General features: G+C 41.1%; 1 protein-coding gene and 1 non-coding gene across 5 annotated transcripts; both read right to left on the minus strand.

The window, feature by feature from the left end:
- Positions 1-2719: 2719 nt before the first annotated feature.
- Positions 2720-21097, minus strand: HAUS6 (HAUS augmin like complex subunit 6). Of its 4 annotated transcripts, none has more exons than XM_090038777.1 (17): positions 20792-21097; positions 18662-18757; positions 17772-17850; positions 16534-16666; positions 14336-14483; positions 12669-12734; positions 12478-12529; positions 12126-12299; positions 10663-10856; positions 9778-9907; positions 8873-8975; positions 7773-7857; positions 7336-7396; positions 6556-6735; positions 5380-5515; positions 3988-5022; positions 2720-2882 (listed from the first exon to the last, which is right to left on the minus strand). In XM_090038777.1, exons 1-17 carry the CDS (start codon positions 20923-20925, stop codon positions 2791-2793), a joined length of 2898 nt encoding a protein of 965 aa, XP_089894903.1. In that variant the 5' UTR covers positions 20926-21097; the 3' UTR covers positions 2720-2790. The 4 variants fall into 4 exon arrangements, with proteins under 4 accessions (XP_089894903.1, XP_089894902.1, XP_089894905.1 ...); XM_090038776.1 differs by having other exon boundaries at positions 3988-5028; XM_090038779.1 differs by having other exon boundaries at positions 3988-5028; positions 17772-17830; positions 20792-20930.
- Positions 7477-7608, minus strand: LOC149868517 (small Cajal body-specific RNA 8). The gene has a single exon (XR_016441531.1).
- Positions 21098-21733: the final 636 nt, after the last annotated feature.

The following is a 21733-nucleotide window of genomic DNA, read 5'->3' on the forward strand; positions in this document are numbered from 1 at the left end:
ATGTTAGCCCCTTACTATTCAGATTTTCATAAAAACGAAACTTGGCAGAATGTAAGTTGCAACCGGTCTGACTATGTACGATTAGGTTATGCCACCACTGGAAAGTTCTGCTGGACCTTTAATAGATCTCGTGTTGTAGTAAGAGTCAGTAAGTGTGAGGTAGAATTAAACGGTGCTTGGTTTTCTAATAGTTCGTGGATATCTAACTACTCCCCTGCAGGTCAATTTTCAGGCTATTATTCACAACAGATGATGTCCCTGCGCTGTAATACAGGTAAATATACTGCACTAGCTAGTCACTATTTTGTGTGTAGAGATACAGCCTATAAAAATCTTCCCTCTGGTCAGAGACGAACATGCTATGTCTCCGCAGCATATCCTGCCTTTACTATTAAATCTCACTTCCCTAAAGGAAAAATTCACAATGTTCGCGAAATTACAGAAAAATCAAAAGTTTTGGAGTATAATGTTCCCCAGGTATGGCGCAAGCTTACTTATGTCCAAGATAAAGGAAGTTGCAGCATCTCTAATTAAACCAAATACAAATATTAGTATCTTTCCTAGTCCCTAGAGCATGCATTAAGCAAATCTAAAGAAATATTTGTAAGTTCAGATATATTTATAACAGTAAGCTATAGTGCTTACTTACCCAACTGCTACAAAACCAACCACCAGACTTCAGTGAGAAAATATAATCCACTTAAAATTTAAGCATGGTTCCCTCCCATAATTCATTGCCTAATTCTCAGTAGCTATCCTCCAGTGCCCACAGATAATTTCTTTCTTTTTCATCTTTGGAAAAAGCACCATAGCTACCTAGTTTTTATGATTTTATATAACTTTTGATCATTTTAAAACTTTAACCTCATGGAAATCTACATCACTTTGTACATAAACAGAACCTATTGACTAGAATCAGAAGGTAACATTACAGAGCTTCTGATACTATGCAGTACCAGGGAACATACTACAGCTGGTCTCTCAAACATTTGCTAAATAATACAGATGCTCAGGTTAAGAATGTTGAGATAAGATTAAGAGATATCTATCTATCTATCTAATGTATGGACACCCTAAAGTATCAGAGACAGGCCATTCAACATGCGAGGCCAAAAATTTGGCAGTGGTTAACACTGTGGCTGTCAAAGCTACTGTGTCAGCAGGGCCAGCACCAATGTGTTAATGCTGCAAACAATATTTAGTCATGATCTCCATTGGGAACAATTTTCTGGCAGCGGCATTAACTTATCCAGAGGCTGGACCTGCCAGAAATGGCTGTCAGCTGCAGAGGTTAATGCTATCAACTCACAATGATGCCGAATGTCCAGGTTGCAGTCCCTGTTAGGGATATAATTAACCCAGATGCTTATCCAGCTGTTGGAAGTCCCAAAGGGTTGATCTGGCCCTCAAGTTTGACATCCCCATCTAGAACCCAAGCAAAGGAAAACTGTACAGCTAAGTATAAAATTAAGCTTACAAAATTATTCTGTCCAAAAAACAAGATTTATTAATACTAAAAAAAGTTTAAATACATACAAAATAAAAGTCAATCATGAAGTTTAAGTTGGGAAAAAAAAATCTTCAATTACTTGAGCCCCAAATATATTAGTAATTGATTTGTTAGTGAATTTAGCTACAAGTTAGTCAGTACTTATTGTCCTACTCTCTTCCTTTGCCTTTTGTGCACTTGCCTTCACTTTGCTTTTTAGTTCTTCTTGGAACTACTGGTCCTCAGTTATAAAAGGGTTCAATTATAGTCTCCAGACTTCACTTGTCAGTCATACCACTGCTCAAACATGCTGTTGCACCAGTCATATCCACTTGATTCAAACATGTTGCTGTCTTCAGTCACTTATCTAGGCAGATCAGAGCAACCCACCTACAGTTTTTCCCCACTTTAGATCCTTTCAACCTACCTCAGGCCAAAGGCTACGCTGTTTTTGCCTCACCCTTGTATTTCTGCCTGCAAAGGGTACCTATTAACATGGCACGAATGAAGCCACAATGCACTGAAGTCGGATGTACCATATGTAGAATTTGCCCTCACCCTCAAATCCATAATTTGAATGCAACCCCCATACAGTTGCTGGGGGAAGGGGAAGAGGGGAGAACAAGACACACAGCATTACATATATGGAGAAGGAACCTTAAAGGGCATCTTTTTTCTTCCTGTGAAACCTCTTCGGCTTTGCAATAAAATATGCGAGTTCCAAGTTTGGTTGAAAAAACCTAATACAACATTTTTATATTACACATAAAAAGGCATCCATCAATCACTGTCATTTACAAGCTTTTTTCATTCAGTTTGTGTGTTTAACTTGTGTAATACCAGACGTTTAAACTAATTGCTTACTTTTTGAAAAAAATAGAAAGGATGGATTAACAATAGTAGTTTAAGGACTCTTAAAAACATGTGGCTAATGGACCCAAATTTGTTTTAAAGTTAACATTTATAGTAGCAAGTCATTTCAGCCTCAGTTTATTTGCCTGTGACAACCATGCAATCTAACAGAATGTTTCGACTCCATATTACTCCACTGCTACTCCTCCAACATCAAATGATCAAAAAATCTTCAAGTCCCTCTGAAGAATAACCAAAAGATTCAGCCTAAGTCAGCAGTGCACACTAACTCTTTCTATGGTGGCTGGGATTAGCACTGCCACTTTTATTACTACAAACTACAGTCTAATATGTTAAGAATGAGGGGCTTGAGAAGTGTACATTACAAAATGCACTTTAATTGCATGGCCACTTGTTTAATGTAAAAGCATGTTACATGTGCAAATACATCATAATTCTAATTGTGAAACTGTATCTTTACAAATCTTTCTAGCAGATGAAGACTCCTTTGCATCCAGCTTCTCAGTCAAGGTCTCTTCTTCTGGAAAGAGAATGTGATAATTATATTAGCATTTAAAAAAACATTTCCAGATACTAAATCTAGAGAAGTTCATTAGATACAGTAGTGAGACATTTCATAAACTTACGTTTGTTCCAGAAGTGAAAGGAAAAAATCCTTTAACAATGCAAATAAAGAACAAGAAAGCAATAACTAGTCAATATCTATTGAACCCTTATATACATCAGCAAAGCACCAGGAATGCATTAGCAAACTACTGTTGCAGAAAGCACAAAGGCTAACCTAAAATGGGACCTACAAAAGCGGTAGCTTTTAAATTACAGCCAATAAATAATACCCAAGTGAACATTAAGCTCCCAGTTAGCAGTCCCAAAGGAGAAGCAGTGAGTGCCCACTATGGAAGAAAGTCAGTTCCCACTAAATTTAGGACTCAGTCAATAGTCCCAATTCGTTTAGGACTTTGACTTGAATTTGGAGACCACCTGGCAGGCAGCAAGTAGAGCTCATGGAGGACCACTTAAGAAATCATGAATACATTTACTTTCAGTATAATTTCAAGATGTAGCCCACATAGCATGCACCACAGAAATTAAGTTTTATTGGCCCTTTGAGACTTGCCTGTTGAGTTTTACTTCTAACCCTTCCACTCAACGGTGTTCTGTTTTATAGTGCAAGATTCCTGAATGCAATGCTTACTGCTAGTTGACAATCCATCAGGGTTCACACCAAATGTCAGGCTAAGAGCTGGTACCAATTACCCACATATATTGCCCAATGTTTGCATGTCCTCCAAGAAGTCTACCAAAGGTCAGGAAGCTGTACTGCATTTCATCAGGACACGTCGCCTGGTATGTACATTAAGATGTTACCTTAGCTTCTACCTCTTTTAGAGGGGAGTCTAGCAAAGGCATCTATAGCTCCCCATTTGTAAATTTTTGATAGAAGTGTTCTTCCACACCCCCAAACCCAAAGGAGACCAAGCATAAGTTGTGACAAGCCACTATCTTGCCCCCAGAGTGGAGTCCCAGGTGCTACTCAAACCAAAAGGGGACCCTGAAGTGAAGACATTTCTTACACATATACTAGGTGGCAAAGTCCTTTCTGAAAAGCATACAGCAAAGCCTACCTTTTGAGTTATGCAGGAAATCTCCAGGTTTCTTTTGTGCTACTAATCTCAATCTCTCTTGAACTGGAGTAAATGAAACCAAAGGTGAGAGAGAGTGCTTTCTATGAGGAAGAGACTTGTGTGAGGGTGTCCCAATATATTCTGTATCTAGTGTAAAGAATTTTTCTGAAGGACTAAAGACGTCATGTGTTTCTGTGCTGCTTGGAGTAAAGCTTAGCTGTGAATTATTCCTCACAAATTGTTTTTTACAGGCCAGAGCTGAGTCATTTCCAAAAAGAGTCTTTTTCAGTGCTTCGTATCGCTTGCGAATAGACTCCAAATCTAATTTGCACTCTTGAGTAGTCCATTCATTTTTTGTACTTTCTGTTAAGGACCTGCTGTCTCTCCAGTTACTCCCCAGTATATCATCAGTCTCTGAACTTTGAGGGCTAGTAAGGCTTAGGTTGCCGAGTTCTTCTGGGAAAGTCTCATGCAGTATTCCAAACTGGATAATGTCTCGGCTATCGGAACTAATACCACTTACCATCTGAGAAGCATCCCAGGACAAGGTTGAATGCATTGTGGAATTCTGACAATAAGGTGACGGAGTATTTGTTACCTTATTACAGTTTTCCTGACTATTCAGAACATTTATGCTTTTATCCATAGCTGGCATAAGTTCTTGTACATTTTCTTTAAGAATTTCATTTAAAACAGTACCCTTTAATTCCTTTTGCAAAGTTCTTTTGTTAGGTAGTGCTCCGGTAGCTGGCTTCTGGATTGGCGAGTCACTGATGTGACTAAACATCACCTGCTTTGGAGGTTCAGGTGTCATCCAATTTAATAACGACTTCCCTTCTACTACATTAAAATTAGAAGTAGAGAGGTCTGATATGTGAGATGAAGACATAAAGCAGGTCACACTAGAGTCTATTCTGTTTTGAGGTACAGGCTTTATATCCAATAGAACACCTTCTGTTACCATTTCAGTTTGAGCCAACTCTGTATCAGAAGGGTAGCCATCCTGTACTGCTTTTCGCCACGAGCTTCTGATTTCTGTAACTACATGAAACAAGTCAGTCAAGGACAGAGCTCAGTTCAAGTCCATATTTAGCCACCCATTTTTCAACTACTCTGAAAACAGCAAAACACCACCTTCAGAACTACTGAAGTTAGCTATTTAGCACCAGTCATGCTCCCAATGTCAACAGCAAGATAGCATCAACATAGGAGAGCTCCATGCCATCTCAGAGACTTTATTATACAATCATGTTTTATTAAAGAAAAAAAGAGTAATCAGAATGACTTAGCACTCTTAACTTAAGCCACATTTCCTCCACAGCCAGGTTCCAATATTATCAGTTCCCTTACATTCAACTACTTCACAGTTACAAACTCCAACTTTGAACTCACTCAGATTTTCTGGAGTTCGAGGGATTTGTTTCCTTGCTAAGAAAGGGTTGGAAGCCAAAGACTCAATTAGATCTTCCAGCTCCATCCCTTTTCCGTCACTACTTGAGGGTGACTCTGATACTACCACGTTTGCAACCTGGAGAGGATTAAAGAACAGATCTTAAGAAAGCATATAAAATATACAGAGGTTTATCAATAATGGCAACAAATGAATTCTATTCTCCAACCATTCTAATTCTACAAAAGTTAAACAATCACTGCTTATTTTGTGGGGAAAACTACTTTTCACTCCTAAATGTACAATATGCCCATGTGGAAAGGAAGAGACTATAGCCTCCTGAATAGTTTGGGACTGGAGTACAAGAAGAAAATCTGAATTCTGTATTCATCTTTGGCAAGTTGCTTCAGTTTGCATCTCAGTATACCAGCTTTACAACACTGATAAAGACCCAAGGGACAAATAAATTCAATTAACCAAGTACTTTAAGATTTTGGAAAAAGGCATTTGGGAGCAGTATTAAGCTTACACAGTGGAGCACTGATAGTCTACAATGGCAAGTTTTGAGAATGCAGTTGAGAATTAACTGCCTTGTCTTAGAGAGGGAGATATTTAACATTCCACTTCAAAATAAGGCATAACTTTACAAAGTCCTTGTAAAAGAATTCTTCAGAGTGTAAATTCAGTGAGTTTCTAGGATAACTATCCATTATAAATACCTACACACAAAATCACCAAATCCTACTCCAGGACTGCAAGGTACATGTACTGATAACCAGACTGCTTACTGCCAAGTGACATGGTGAAGAGCTTGGGCCACTCCAACACATATGGGCCTAAATATTTAGATGCATCTTAGACACTGTGATGGGTGTCTTAAGCATCCCAGGGTGTCTTAAATGCACTGTCGAGTAAACAGTTGTGCAAATGTCTGTTACTTTTTTAGCTGCTAGCCAGAATGGAACCCCCCAGAATATTTCAGTTCAGAGTAGTATGGTATCCCTCCAAAATTGAGCAATGTGCAGATTTAAGTCATAGAGACATCACTTTTACCCATCTAAGCCTCTATGATGGCAAAGAAATCAGAAGTTATAATTTGATCTGGGTACTCAATTGGATTCCCTTAAGAAGTGAGGATTAACATACGCATTAATAATTTAAAAGCAGATTTTTCTAACCTCTTCTGCCAGCTGTTCTTTTGCTTTCCTATAGGGATCTTCTCTTTTGACTGGAGTTGGTGTTTGGAGTACTGGAGAGTCTCTATTATTCCAAGCTTCTAATGGTCTGGCTACTCCACATTTTAAGATTTTTTGAGAAAGAGAATGTTCTTTCCTTTTGGGAGTTTCAGTATGTACTTTCTGAAGGAATACACAAGAGATATTTTAAGTTGTACCCAGATATTGTAAAACTAATTTGAAGGAACTGCCAAGCTTAAGTTGTGCAACAAAGACAGTGAGTGTTTATTCACATACTCAATTTAAAGTTGCAAGTTTCCACTTATAGGGTGGAATGAGATATTCCAAACACATTTTGAAGTATGAAACATGCCTAAACAGGTGAAGTATATGTAGGTAAGAGACAGCCCTTTGCTCCTACACTTTTGGGCCACAGTGTAACAAAGGCAGTAACAATGCCACTGAGCCACATTTGCATTCTTCACCTTGGGACCACCTTACTAATCCCAAGGCATAATTCAGAACAGCCTCATGGCCACTCAAAGACTGCATCCACACCCCGTAGAGCACCACAGCAATATTTCCTATGTTGAGAGTCAGGAGATATTACAACAGATGTTTTGCTAGCTAACAAATTCCCTTGGCAAGTGGCTGCACTGAAAGACCAACACAAAAAAGATGTGTTGCAGGCTAGAGAGAATGCAAAAAGTTTAGCCAGCATTTTTTAATGCCAAGAGACTGCTAGCATTTAAACTTCTCTTGGAGGTAAGTAAATTAAAGAACCTTTTCAAGAACTGGACAGCAGTTTTCTGATGTAGCCAACTCTGATGAGAGTGAGAAGATCCTAGAAAGAGAGAAGATGCCAGTTACATTTAACATTGCTCAGTTTTTAAATTTAAGCAACTTTTACTAAAGATTAACATACATTGTCTGCCCCGTACCTGTCTGTTACGATTTTCCTTAATTCGTCCCAGTCATCAGAAGGCAGTTTTACTATAGGGAGAGCTTGTGACAACCAGAGCAAACTTTTAGCTCTATTTGTGTACCAGCCTCCCAGCTACACCATCCATGAACTTCCCACCTCCCCTAACATCCACACTTTATAATCAATGTTTTCAGTAAAACAGTTTAAGAGCAATTACTGAAAAGTTACTTCTTCCATAGTTACTTAAATTACTTTCGGTAGTAAGAAAAAATGAGTTCCTAAATGTAAATCATACCTCCCTGAGGATGTAAGTTCTGCTGTACTCATTGTGCTGCCCAGTGCTCCATCAACTCTCTTATGATAACCCTTTTTTGGTGCATCTAAAAGACGGAATGTAGGAGAAGGCTTATTTCATTTGCTTTCTTAGTATTCTTGCATGACAAAGGTAAATTCTAGACCCCACAGGGCTCTATGCAGACTTGTTCAAAGGCTACAGTGCCAATTAAATCAGAGTATTGAAACCATTTAACCAGCACTGAAAAGTGTTCAGCACAAAAGAGCTGATCTATCAGAAAGTGCAAAAACTGCACAAATAGGTGTTTTTCTGTTGACGGGGGGGGAAAAAATCCTTCAGTGTTAATGGGTAAAATTCAACACAATTAGTTCCACCTCCCTCTCCCACTTCAACCAAGAGCCTAAATGGGATGGTTTATCTAGTACATTCCATTGCAGCTCTGGCAGTATAAGATAAGTAAATTCTAAATTAAGTTCAAGGAGTAAACTGTGGTTATTGTGCAGATGAAAGTTCATAGGAAAAAAAAAGGTATCATCTAAATGAAATAGAAGAGATTCAATCACATGCAGGACAGTTCTTTGCAGGTTAAAAGCACCTCATCTGAAGTCTATACGCAAAAAAAAGCAAGGTCAAACCTCACATGCTATAGTTTGAAGTATAATCAGAATTCCAGGACTTTCTTGGTTCCTGTTATTTCATTAAAGTTTTATTTTTAGCATGTTTGCTAAGTGGGGAAGAACAAAATCCACTCCAGATGCAGGACCCTACTTTTTCAGTCTGCTGGTGGGGTCAGCCATACTGAAGCAGCTGGCCCCACCAGCAGGATGGAAGTGGTATTGACAGGATGGCAGCTCTTAGGCCAATGGCTGATTTTTCAGCCCAACTTTCCAGTTTATGGAAGAAGAAAGAGACCCAATACAGATTTTTTCTGACTGGTCTCTTACAAACCCAAGGAGTACAGAAATGCTCCAGAGAAAAACTTTGCTCAGCCCTCTTCAGTTGCAAAGAGCCATTCAGAAAAGGAGCAGAGTAATGGGAAAGGAATTCCCAATTTCAAGGAACTTCGTAGGAGTGACCAAAAAAGTTATCAAGTTACCCACCTGGAACTGATGCTGGATATTGACAGAAGACACTGGTCTTATAAGCCTCTTCAGTTGCAGGATCAAAAGAGAGGGCAGACATAGCTGGTAACAAATCTAGTACCTTTGAAAATAAAAGTGATGCCTGCAGTCACTTTTGTGAAACTCTACATAATTAGCATGACACTACTGAAGGGTACTTTTTGTTAAACCAAAGGTCAGACCGTGCAAAATGAAGTGTTCCAAAGCAGGTTGCTGCTGCACCCTGGGGTGCCTTTACATTCTTTTATGGGGAACCACAGGTACCACACAATGCTAGCACTGTTTAGGTGTGCAAACATGATTCACAAGATAAACTCAGAGATTTTAAATAGGAATTCTTAGTTAGTGTCAAAAACATTCTGACACCTTGTGATCTGAACTGGCATTTTCCAAGGGCTGTCTCAAGATTAAAAAGGTTGAGAACTGGCTTAGCAGATATTAGGGAGTTAGCAGCTATCCCTTACTCAATGAGCAAGTCATTTTTATTTTAACATTAATTTAAAATGTTGCGCTCACAACCGGACCTGTTTGGATCTGTTAGCACAGTGCAACTTTATGCCATGCAGACAGAAGAGTTATATGGACAATTCCTAGACATGTTTGCCAGGGCTTTGGTCACCATGGCTCAATCATCACCTGAAGCAGCCACCTCTGGATTCCCAAATGGGGATGGGGAGCAGTAGCTATAACTGGTTATTGTAAATGACGCATGCCTACACTGTGCTACACCATCTTATTTCAAATACAGATAACAAATAATTTTGTGTAAATAGATCATTTCATCTCCCCCAACTCCAGTAAAAGCATGTATGTTCCCCCACCCACCCATACTGCCCTTCCCTTCCCTCTTCCACCGAAATCTCACACCTCCAATGGACACTTACTGGATTCTGAACTTTAAACAAACCAAAAGGAGACTGCCCAAAAATGTTTTCCCACTTCATATCCCATTCTTTTTGCTTTTCAACAACTGATTTCCTTATGGACACATGATCCTCTCGCTTTAGCTTGTGCCTGCAACATTTTAAAACAAGGGTCATAAGGTTGGGGTAGGGGGTGGTAGACAACACAGGAAGGCAAGAAACTATCAAAGTCTATTTCATTCTTTTGTCTGAGAACAAATCTTTTTTCCTCTCTCAGTATCCAGCCATAACTCGAGACAGTGAGATATTATGATTCATATATGTAGTAGTATAAAAATTGAAAAAGCAAATTTAAAATGAAGGCCACTCATTCATGTATTCTGTTAATTCCTACAAAACAGCGAGTGCCTAAATACAAGCTTTACGAGGGATACAACTGATAAAATCTTCAAGCTGTGAAAGAGTTGCCACTCTCTTGAACTATTTTAACAACTGTTTAAAAACAAAAAACTAAAATTCTAAAATTTTAGGTTGAGCTTACTATGCTAAAAATTATCAAGTAAAAAAGTTCCTAAATAAATAAATAAATAAATAAATAAATCAGGAGGCACAAATTCTACTACTGTCTAATTACTCAAATAGCCAGTTCCAGTTTTTATATTGCCAACAGCAAAGTCTAAGGAGAGCCAGGAGAAAATACTGAAGTTTGCAAACAATTTTACATGGAAAATCTGAAAACCTAGGGATTAGTCAAGCCAAACAGATATTGAGGGCAAAATAAAACAATTGGCAAACAAAGGTACAAACTACAAAATGCTACTTTCTTTTCTGGAAAGAAAATTCTGGAGCTCATTATCCTCCTTCCCAAAAGTGTGAAGAGCCCCAGGAAAAGTCTCAAAAGCTTACCTCATTGACCTCAGACCCAATAAAGTTTTACTTTGGAATTTGGTCTTCTCTTCAATGTACTGAACATCTAGGTTTAGTGCCTTATGGTCAACTTGCTGACATTCACTTCTTAAAATCTTCAAGGCTTCATTTAATAACTGAATGACTGTCAAGAAGTTTAGTTTTCCAGTGTCATATACACTGCCTATATGCAACTTCAGATGTAGCAAACAATGAGAAAAATGATTAGCAACAATAAGTAAACAATGATGCTTCAATTATTAGACAGGTGGCTTTTCTATGTTAAGTATAGTGGAAGTACAAGCCTTATTGATCTTTGTGTTTATTAGAAATAGGCTTTAAAAAAAGAAAACATTACAAAAAGCACCGCAGTCAAAAACTCATTTTGGCTTTGAAATTTAAAGCTGCTGAAACCTTGGTGTCATTAAAAGTGAACAACTTAACTAAAGGATTGAAGGTATACTTACTGGCTTTATAGTAACAGGGCTTCCTATATTTGTTACTGCCAGGTTTTTACCTCCTTTAATATATGTACAAAACACTTGATTAAATATAAGCTGCCCCCCCACTTGTTATTATGCCTTACTTCTCCCCAAAAATACTATACTATAACCTATGCACACTATAACACTCCTAAGATGCCTTTTATCTAGGATCAGATCATTTCTTACACAAGGGCAAGATACATGACATGTTAACACCAATGTCACATCATTTCTGTACAGTGTAAACTTGCATAGGGTCCAAAGTCAGAGGATCAGCTGTCCCAGCATTACTGGTGAAGTTGACACTATTACAGCAGGAAGCAAACAACAGCCTGCTTGTTTTAGCAGATAGTTATGCTGGAAGCAGATATATGACACCTCCACTGGTATAATTAATACCAGTGTAATTTTATCTCCAGTTTTTCCCCAGATAACTCTACACCAAATTCTAGAAAGGGGCATCACTGTAGTATAAGTTGCACCCCCCCCCCACACGTTTTGGTTTACACTTTTTGTAAGGCTGGGTTGGAAAAAATGCAAAACTATCTTGTCTGGTCTCTCTGTCTTAAAAATTCTTCTCACGCTTTCTGTCAAGCCACCCTTTCATCCCCCAAAGTGTAAGACCTCTGAACAGCAATAACTTGAAAATTTAAGAGAAAATTTAAGCTGTGTATGCATGCAGGGATTGTGAGCAACAAGATGTTGCTTATCACCATAACAGATGCAGAAATATTAAATTCAGATCCTTATATTGCTTATCCTGTTTGTTGTACAATGTGGCCCTATATAAGGCATTTCCTCAGAGGCATGATCAGTGTACTACTTTAGTTTGGGCAAGTAACCCACTATTCTCTATTTCTATTGCATTTATTGCAGGGCCAACCATACTCTTTTGTATAGTAGTCCATGTTCTACAAATACAAACAAACAAACAAACAAACAAACAAACAAACACTTGCTATTCAAACTATCACTTACTCTGTACATTTCATTTTCAATTTTGTCAAGCAGCAGCCTTGGAACACTGATAGCGATGTCTGTTGCATCTAAAGTATACTGGTCAAAATGACCTTTAACAACAGAATCCACAACTTCTTTCTCCTTTTCCAAGCCAGCAAAGGTTTCTGTTACAGTTGTCCACATGGAGCAAACCTTAATAGGAGAAGAAATATGCTGTGCATCAAATCTTGCTGAGAGTGTCAAAAGCCCATAGGGTTGTGAGAGAAATGTTAACATGTTTAAAAGGAGAGAACAGTACCAGAAACTAGTATGAGATATAGTGGAGAGTATTAAGAAATTCAGGCACTGCCATCAAAAAGGAAATACTCACCTTTTGAACTTTCTCTGCTCTGTTACTTTGGTTTTGGTCATTTTTCTCTATTCTATTTAAAACAAATATCAAGTTAGCCATGACAAAAATATACTTAAGGTATACAAAATTTCTGGCTTTAAGCCTTTAAAATGGAACAAAAGTTATTTTAGTAATGATATATCAATTTACAGCTAGAAAAGTACACTTACTTTTGAAGCTGCTTGTGCAGGTCAGCACATTCAGATCTTAGATCTTTTATCTGTTTAGTTAATAATCTGTAAAAACCGAACATGCAAAAAATTACCACAGGAAATTTAAGATCCGTCGTTTTGATCACGTATCACCAGTTTATGATGATGACAACATAAAAAAATGCAAAACACACACAATCTGCTGCTGTCCTGTGCAGTGACTTTTTGAAGGAAAAGTAATACAGAAGACCTGAAAGAAATGGTCATCTGTTACACTGAATTGAAAAGTTTTTAGCAGCCACAGAAATTCTATTGCAATTACTAGATGTGTTATTTCTCAGCAATTGTCTAAATTTATATACATAGTAACCTCAACTATAAGATGTACTAATCTTTAGTAACGGCCACTATGAGTCAGAGCTCTTGTACTTAGATTAGTGATTCCCAACCAGGGTGCTACGGCAGATAATAAAAGAGAGTCAGTTCAATTTATACAATTTTTAGCAAGGAAAAAAAGCCCACCCTAGATTGGGGTGCCTTTAGATCCTTTCAAGAGTGCCACAGGCTGAAACATGATTCATGACATAAATCCAGAGTTTTCACACAGGAACCCAGTGTCAAAAACATTCTGACCTAATTACTCTTGTTTTTCCATAGCCAAAAATGACTAAAAACCATGACTTGGCATTTTCCAAGGGCTGCCTCAGGTCTAAAAAGATTGAGAAGCAGGGGTGCACAAAGCGGGCCCTATTTGATTCAAATTCAGCCTGAATCAGGGACAGGGATCCGATTCATCGATTCGGATCACTGTCCCTGATTTGATTCGGCCGAATCCAAATCTAAAGATTTGATGCTGATTTGAAGAATCAGTGATTCAAACGTAGACAAAGCTTTAAAAGCTTTTTCTACATACCTTGAGATAGCAGGCGCGGCTTGTGACCACTGTGATGCTAGGGCGCATGAAGAGTCCCCACAGGAGGGCAAGGGGGCCCTCCACAAGTTCAGCACCAAACCTGGAAGAGGACTGGCTCGGCAATCAGCCACAGGAGGACCCTGGGTGCGCCCCCAGATCCAGGAAGCACCAGTCACTGAGCCGGGACGAGCTGAAGGGGCCCCCCAGCACAGGCTCTGGCAGACCCAGAAGTGGACTGGAAGCGCTTGTAGTACACTTCTGGGTCTGCTGCCAAGCACACTGGGGAGTCCCCCATGCTTCTGTGGGACACTCCATGTATCCCAGCATCACAGCATTCACGAGCCACCTGCTACCTAGAGGTATGTAGAAAAAACATTTAAAGCTGCCCATGTCTGAAACGATTCAGAGGGTTCCAGTTCAATTCGGAGAGATTAAAGGGTCCTCTGATTTGATTTGGATTCAGAGATTCATCCACTGAATCGAGCCGAATCTCCGCCAAATCGAATCAGGGACTGGAGCTTTGCATAGCCCTATTGAGAAGCACTGAGAAGTACGGAAAGAAATCCATAAAACCCTCAGACCTCAGCAGGATCTTCTACCGCTCTGCTGAAATGGCGAAGATACAGTAGTGAAAGTTTCTGAAAAATGCCATTCATGGTAGAAGCAAAACCAGGAATCTTTCCAAAGCAGGAAGAGGGTGAGGTATGCCATGGATAGGATAGTTTTATCAAGATGTTCAGTTAGACAAAACCTATTGCCAAGTATCACTTACTGTGCCTTTTTCTGATACTCTTGAATGACAAAATCTTCTTTTTGCACAACCTGCAAAAACTTATTAGATGCCACTTTGCACCTTGCAGCTGCCCTGTACAAGTCATCAGGCCTCAAAATTACAGCTTCTGGGAAATATATGCCAGCATCTGTAGATAATAAAATAGACAACTGTATTTATACAATGCAATTTTTAGCAGTGTTCCCCTCCTATCCCCCACAAAAAAAGCCTAGACTAGAAAGTTATTTTAATTTATGTACATGAGATACAGATGTTCCAATCTTGGGAACTGGGGTGGCTCAACCTATACCACATCTCAACTCTTATATCTTCTATATTTCTCTTCCCTTTTAGAGAACTGGGGGAAGACTTTTGTGGGGGGGAGAGGGGGTTCTGCCTTCTTTCTTGCTCTTGATCATGTCACCCTTAACAACTACAAAGCTGTCATAATACTGTTTGCTTAAACCCAAGCTCAGGCAACAAGAAGGAAAGAAGCAGCTCAACAGACCACCTTACTGTCTCACTTGCAACTAAACAGCCATGAACACTTTTATAAGGGGAAGAGGTAAAATAAAATAATTGTGCACATTTCTCTGCCAGTACTCCTATATGCTTTAAGTATCTTCTGATAAGGCCCTGAAAAAAAAGTCGCTCTCTCTTAAGAGCATAAGGAAACTTGTTTTTCATGCTGCATGCAGGTACAATGCCATAAAAAGAACTATTGTAATTGACACTTTGATGAAAAAGGACATATTTAATGTTTTTCAAGTCATCCTCAAGCTGTTTTCAGGAATTCTATTTACTTAATTTTCCACACATTTGACTTCTTTGAAGCTTCTGTTCTATATTTCAGTTTTCTTCTCTCCAGAAACATAACCTTAAAATCAGAGCAGGATAAATATAGGTATATAGAGATCTCTCTCTCATATATACACACACACACACACCTCTAAATATGTCTCTCTATATATACACAAACTATATACACAGACACTATACATACTACACATTATATATTACACACACACGCAATATAATGTGATATTCCGATGTCCCTTCCAGCCTTCATGTCTATGAAATCTATGAAATACACACGCACAAATATACAGACACACACATATACAGACATGAACACTACCCATACACTTAGTATATATTGTGTGTGTGTGTAGCACCTATACACCCCCCACCCACACAATATCCCCTACACACATGCCCCGCTACACCCCCTACATACACCCCACTACACCCACAACCCCCCTACACCCCCTATACAAACACCAATACATACACAAACACCCCCACTACATCCCCCCACCCCCACTACACATACACCCTACACCCACCCCCACTGCACTCCCCACAGACCCCGCCCCACTGCACCCCCCACACCGCCTATACACACCCCCTACTACATCCAGTACACCCCTGCCCCCTACACCCCCCTAGACACACGTGCTACGCACCCCCCACTACATGCCCTATGCACCCCCCTACACGCCGCCACCCTATACACCCCCCCCACCCTATACACACCCAACTACCCCCACACTACACCCCCCCCACTCTTTACACCCACACTGTATACACGCGCACACAGACATGTACAATAACAGTTTAATTTTAGACCAGCTTAGCTAACATGGTACAGTTTGTAGTTACAAAGGATGAAGAGTAAGGCAGTAGTTCAATCCATTAATTCATGAAGGTATTTTTGCCTCACTTGAAATAAAAGACAGCATTCTTATCAACACTACTTGTTTCATAGACTATCTTGAGAGATATAATACCTTTCAGAATTACTGCCTGCCAACGCAACATCTCAAAAGTATGAAAGGGTCTAAATATTTGTACCGTTAGGTCACCACTTTTCCATTTTTTTGCTTGCTACAAGATCAAACCAGGTATCACTGCAGAACATTGGAGATCAAGAACTTATTTTATACATACAAGGGTTGGCTCCGTTAAGAGTCAATCCCTCTTGCCCCACTCCCCAAATCCAAAGTGACTAAAAAAAACCCAAAAAAACAAAAAAAAACCCCACATCTAAGCCTAGTTCTTCCCAACCTGTGATGAAGAGTTTTAACTATGTGAACTAAAAAGCCCATTTAAACCTTTTATAACAGATTAAAAGCCATAAGTACTTTCACTATTTCACGTCATAAAACAATGTACTCCCACAGCTAGTTATAACTTACCTTTGCAGTCTGTTCTCATTGCTTGTATCATTACATATCTTGCAAAGTGATACATCAAATGAATAAACTTAGGACCTCCAGGAGAAAGAAACAGTGAAGCTACAACAGCTGGAAAGATGTTTCCACATTCTACCTAAGGAAATTAAATAGATGATTAAGAAATCCTCTCAAAAAGCAGACAAGGTTCCTTGCATCCATCTTAAATAGTTGGAAAACAATTATTAAGCAAGCTTTCAGGTTCAAAAACCCTTTGTCAGGCGAAGGAAGTTTCAGCAGTTGGTGTGTCCTTAGACCAACACAGCTACAACCTACACTCCTCTCAAAAAGCAGTTCTTTAGTAACAACTCAATATCCCAGTAGTCTGATATAGATCGTGTAGCTGCTAAACAAGCCAAAAGGTAAGCCTAGACTATGTTGTCAAAAAAGAGACATAAGCTGCATGTTGGAAAAAGGAGTCAAAACTTTCACTGCTTTTCCATAAAAGGGAACAGTTCCAGACCAAGGCTAGGAACGTTTTCAGATGTCTCTTAGATCACCTCCATCTTCCCTAAACTCTAAGTAGCTTCACAATCACTAGAAGAATGCTTTGGTCACTGATTTATCCCTTTGTGTGTGTTATAAGCTTTAGTCAGCATACTTCTGTTTCACTTTTTTCTGGTCTTTTATCCAGTTAACCATTAGGAAAAGGGTTTAGAATTCCAAGACGTACTATGAATTTCCACAAACCATACTTAACAGAAGCTCAACTTGATGGAAGATGGACTGGGAAGAGCTTAGGATAATAAGTTCAGAAGGAAATTTTGCTTTGTACTTATCCTTCTGTTCAAGTAACTCTGCTAACTTGTGGCACGTTTATTCTTATATATGAATAGATTAATCTTTCAGAACATGCTGAGGTTTTCCAAGTCCATTTTCCATGAAAATACCTCATATGATGGCCTCATTAATCAGAATAAACTGTACCCAAGTCAAACTTTATTGTTCCCTCTTTTAAGTTTGACCTGTTGGCTCATGCACAGGTTTGCACTGCACAGTACACAAAAAAAACTGTACTTCCATGCAAACAGATTTTTGTAAACTATACCAGATTGTGTATTTTGCTTCAAACTACTTCAACTTACGGTTTTTTCACCGTGTAAAGTACTTGGGAAAGCTATCTGCCATCAAAGAATGCATTGTGTTGATTCTAAAGACAAGAACCTATTACAACAATCCACTTTATCCTTTCCAATACTTACTGAAATTTCTTTTAGCCATTCACAGCATTTCTTCCTGAATTCTGCATCTCCCTTTTTGTCTGCTGGAGGGCAACAAAACCTTTACATTCCAAAAGCAAGCAAAGAGAGTCCATTCTAGTACATTTTCATACCATACTGATACATATTAAGTTGTTATGTAACTGAGCAATAAGAAGGTTTGTAGAGATGCTTTCTTCAACAAAGTCTGATAAGGGAGGAGAACAGTAATAGCATTCAAACTCTACATATGATGCCAGGAGAGCTAAAAGCACATTAAGTCACTCACACTGTGTGGTTTGGGGATTTTTTTTTGCTTGCTATAAAGATTCAGTTAACTCTTTTTAGACAGAGTAGTGCTACTTACACATTAGGTTGATACCTCCTTCTAAAAGATCCAGTTTCTATTTGCTTTGTATGTTTTTGTATGGTTTCATAAACCATTTGAACTGAATTTCTCCATGTGAGGTGTTTGTCCCAGACTAAATTTGTTGGAAGGCTTCAGTTAGAAGTGTTCAGCTATTGTAGAATTAAATTAAAGAATATATCTTTGGCCCATGTTAAAAGAGTCTTACAAGCATTTTCACTAAGAAGCTCTAGCCTACCCAATCTTTGAAGCTTGAAAACTCATGAGGGAAAGAAATGTACATCACACTCATATAAAAAGTGTTGCTGCTGATCTTTTATGAAACTTTTCCCCAAAATTAGCCAAATATTACCACCATCAGAACATTTTAGGAGGAAGGTAAACTGTACATCACAAAACTGCATAAAATAGAGCTCAGAAGGAAAAAAACCCTCACATATGACAACTTTGTAAGACTACCACTCCCACAGTCATTAAATAAGCAATTACTGAAAATATATTCAGCATTGTCCTTGATCCTGCATACCTGAAAGCCTCTGCTGCGCGTGAATGATCCAGTTTAGTAAACAAGAAGTGTGCAACCAAATGAAGTGCATCTTTGTTTGGTTTGTCAAACATGTTCCTGGAAAAGAACAGGTACAGTCAGAAGCATCCATTCAAATTCACATGACATTTGTATTGTCAACTTCAAAATGAAGATTTAAAAAAAGGGGGCTGGGGGCACGTTTCTTAAGAATTTTGCATGGCATATCCAAAAACACCAACACTTTAAATATTAGTGTTGAAGTGATATTGTTGCCATGATGGTCCAGGAAATATGCAAGGCAAGAGTTCTTGTGGCCCGTAAATGTCATTGGACCAACTGCACGGTTGAGATAGACTTAGACAAGCTAATGGGCATTAGTCCCCTCCCTCAAGTCTCCGGGAGAGAAGCAGACACAGCAGCACCTAGCAGGGAATGGATCAACATCTTGTGTAAGATGCAAGACCTTTTAACCCACTGGTCAAGTTCACAACCTTCCAGTCCATACTGTATAAACTAGAGGTGCATATTGGTCAATATCATATCAGCACCAATAAAAGGAAAATTGAGCTTCCCGGCAACTGGCTTTTTTTGGCCAATGTGGCTGATAACGTCATGAATAAATTACATGTGCATGAGCAAAGCTACAGCATGCACACGTCCAGGAGTGCAGCATCCAGCCAGTAAGTCTGTGGGGGGAGGGGCATGAAGGGTCAGACTGAGGCCCCCACAGTGAGGGAGGGAGTAGGGCTGGGGCAGAGCAGGGCATGGGATGGAGCTGTGGGTGGGTCATCCAAAGGACATGAGGGGTTTGGCGGGGGCAGCTCCTGGCCACTGTGCACACCCCTGGGGGAAGCATGGGGGGCATATGCCCCCCAGATCTGTGCGTAAAATAAAGGCTGCGCTGGCTCTTCCCAGTGGGGGGCGGGGAAAGGGGCGGTCTGGGCCAGAGCTGTGCTCAGAGCGGGCAAGGTAGGGCAGGTGGCAGTAGGCAGGGGGGAGCAAAAGTGAATTTTGGAGTAGCTGTGGCCCACCCTGTAGCCCCCCTCCCAGCACCTCTGTCACCCACCCTTGCCTGCCTCAAGCACAGCCCCAGCTCAGCCCTCCTGTTGGGAAGAGGCAGGTGCAGCCCCCAGGCCTCAGCCTGCCCTTGCCCCATATACAGATCCAGGGTGCCCCATATACAGATCCAGGGTGCACAAGCCCCCTGTGCCTCCCCCAGGGGCGTGCACAGCTGTGGGAGCCACCTCCCGCACGAGCTGCCCACAGCTCCATCCCCCACCCCCCTGTCCCGGCTGGGCAGCATCTGCCCCACACTGTCCTGTGCCATGGAAGCCTTGATCTGCACCCCACACCACTCCCCTGACCCACTGTCCAGATGCTGCTTGCCAAGCTGCCAGGCTGCATAATGGCAATCGGATTGGTATCAGCTGATTTGGCTGGTTAAAAGTCACCCATCAGTATCGGCACAAAAAAAATCTACCGATGTACCCCTAGTATAAACCAGAGGGGCTCAGGCCCTGGTGCCATCATCCTGCTTAGGGGCTGCCCATGGGGGGGCCCCCCATGCACTAGATAGGGCAAGGAGGGCAGCACAGGGCTGCACCTCATGGTTAGGGTACAAACATATGGCAAAATAATTGCAGGGACAACCCAACTTAAATAATTAGGGACAACGCTACAACGCAGCTGGAAAAGACAAAACAGAACGTAAAGGCTTGTAACACGTCACCTGGTTTTCTCTGATTTAAAAAAAAAAACAACACATTTTCCCCATGATGAAAACAAAACACTGCATCACTGCAAATGAGCTATGCCGGCATTATGTTTTCATCATGGAAAAACGTGGATTTGGGGGTTTGTTTTTTAAAATCAGAGAATTTGGTATTTCTTTTTAACAAAGAAAACCAGGATGCCTGGTCATCGCTTAACTCTCTTCCCTCTCCCTCCTTGGCTTCAGTTTACTCTCCTCCCAATCCAGTTAGGATCCCAGTGTGTGGGTGTGGGTGTGGGGGGGGGAGGGGAGGTCTCTGCCTGAGAGAACAAGGGAGGGAGGGCTCCAGGCAGGGACCAGGGAGGAGTACCCCCACCACACACACACACACACACACACACACTCGCACTCGCACTCACGCGCCCAGGCTGAGGTGGGAGTTCAGCTTGCCGGGGCCGGCGGCCGCCTCGAAGCCGAGCGCCTGCAGGCAGAGCCAGAGGTGCTCCCCTTGCCAGCCCGCCGGAAGGCCGCACGGCGCGGCCGGACCGCTCATGGCTGCGGGGGAGGGCGGGAGTCTCTACGGCGAGGGCTTCTCCCTACGAGCCCCCCCTCCCGCTCGCAGCCCACGCGCCATTTTGCGCGTCTCGCCAATGGCCCAGGGAGCACAACGTCACGCTGCCGCGCCGGCTAATGACCTTCTTCCCGCGCCGGGCAGGAACAAGCGGAGAGCGAGGCGACTCCCGGCATGCAACGCAGCCCCTCCCCCGTCTTCAGTGCCCGCGAGCTCCGGACCCGCGTTCCGGACCTCCCGCATCGCCTGCTGGGAAATGTAGTCTCCCTAGGGAGGGCGACTAGTGCCCGCTACCGCTCAGCTGGGCCTATGTAAGCTGCTCTGAGCCCGCGAGATGTGCAGGGGTCCCCGTTAGTTGCCTTCAGATGATCTCAGCCCTTTATTTGTCTTTCCACAAACACGGCAGGGCATCTTATGCTGCAACCAGCTCAGACCACGACAGGGCAAGAATTGTCCTAGACACCCAGGTTTCCCAGTAGGAAACCCCTAGGCTCATCTCATGCCACCTTCACAGGCCCAAGCAGGGTTCGCATTGCCAGGAGCCGGAGGGACCCTCTCTCATGGCGCCCTGGGGTGTGGCAGCAACACCCCAGTTGAGAATCACTGGGCACTGCTACACATTCATTAATGTGCCTTAATTACTGTTGGAAAAAATCTTCTTTGCAAGCTTTCAGGTGCAAACACCCTTTGTCAGGCTAAGGAAGTGTCTGCTGCTGGTTTGTGCTCTTCCTGCATGAAATACAATCTTTTATAATCTAGCCTGGACAGTACTCCAAGATGTACCCCCTCT

This window comes from Crocodylus siamensis, chromosome 3, assembly GCF_052110815.1.
Source record: "Crocodylus siamensis isolate JL-2025a chromosome 3, ASM5211081v1, whole genome shotgun sequence".
NCBI classification, from domain to species: Eukaryota; Metazoa; Chordata; order Crocodylia; family Crocodylidae; genus Crocodylus; species Crocodylus siamensis.

What these genes read in the sequence shown, in the direction of transcription:
- HAUS6 (XM_090038776.1), bottom strand. Translation starts at nt 20,925, where the DNA reads ATGAGCGGTCCGGCCGCGCCGTGCGGCCTTCCGGCGGGCTGGCAAGGG. An exon ending in GAGCAGAGAAAGTTCAAAAG is followed by an intron (nt 12,300 to 12,477) that starts GTGAGTATTTCC and finishes TCTCCTATTAAG; the next exon opens with GTTTGCTCCATGTGGACAAC. An exon ending in TGTTTAAAGTTCAGAATCCA is followed by an intron (nt 8,976 to 9,777) that starts GTAAGTGTCCAT and finishes TTATTTTCAAAG; the next exon opens with GTACTAGATTTGTTACCAGC.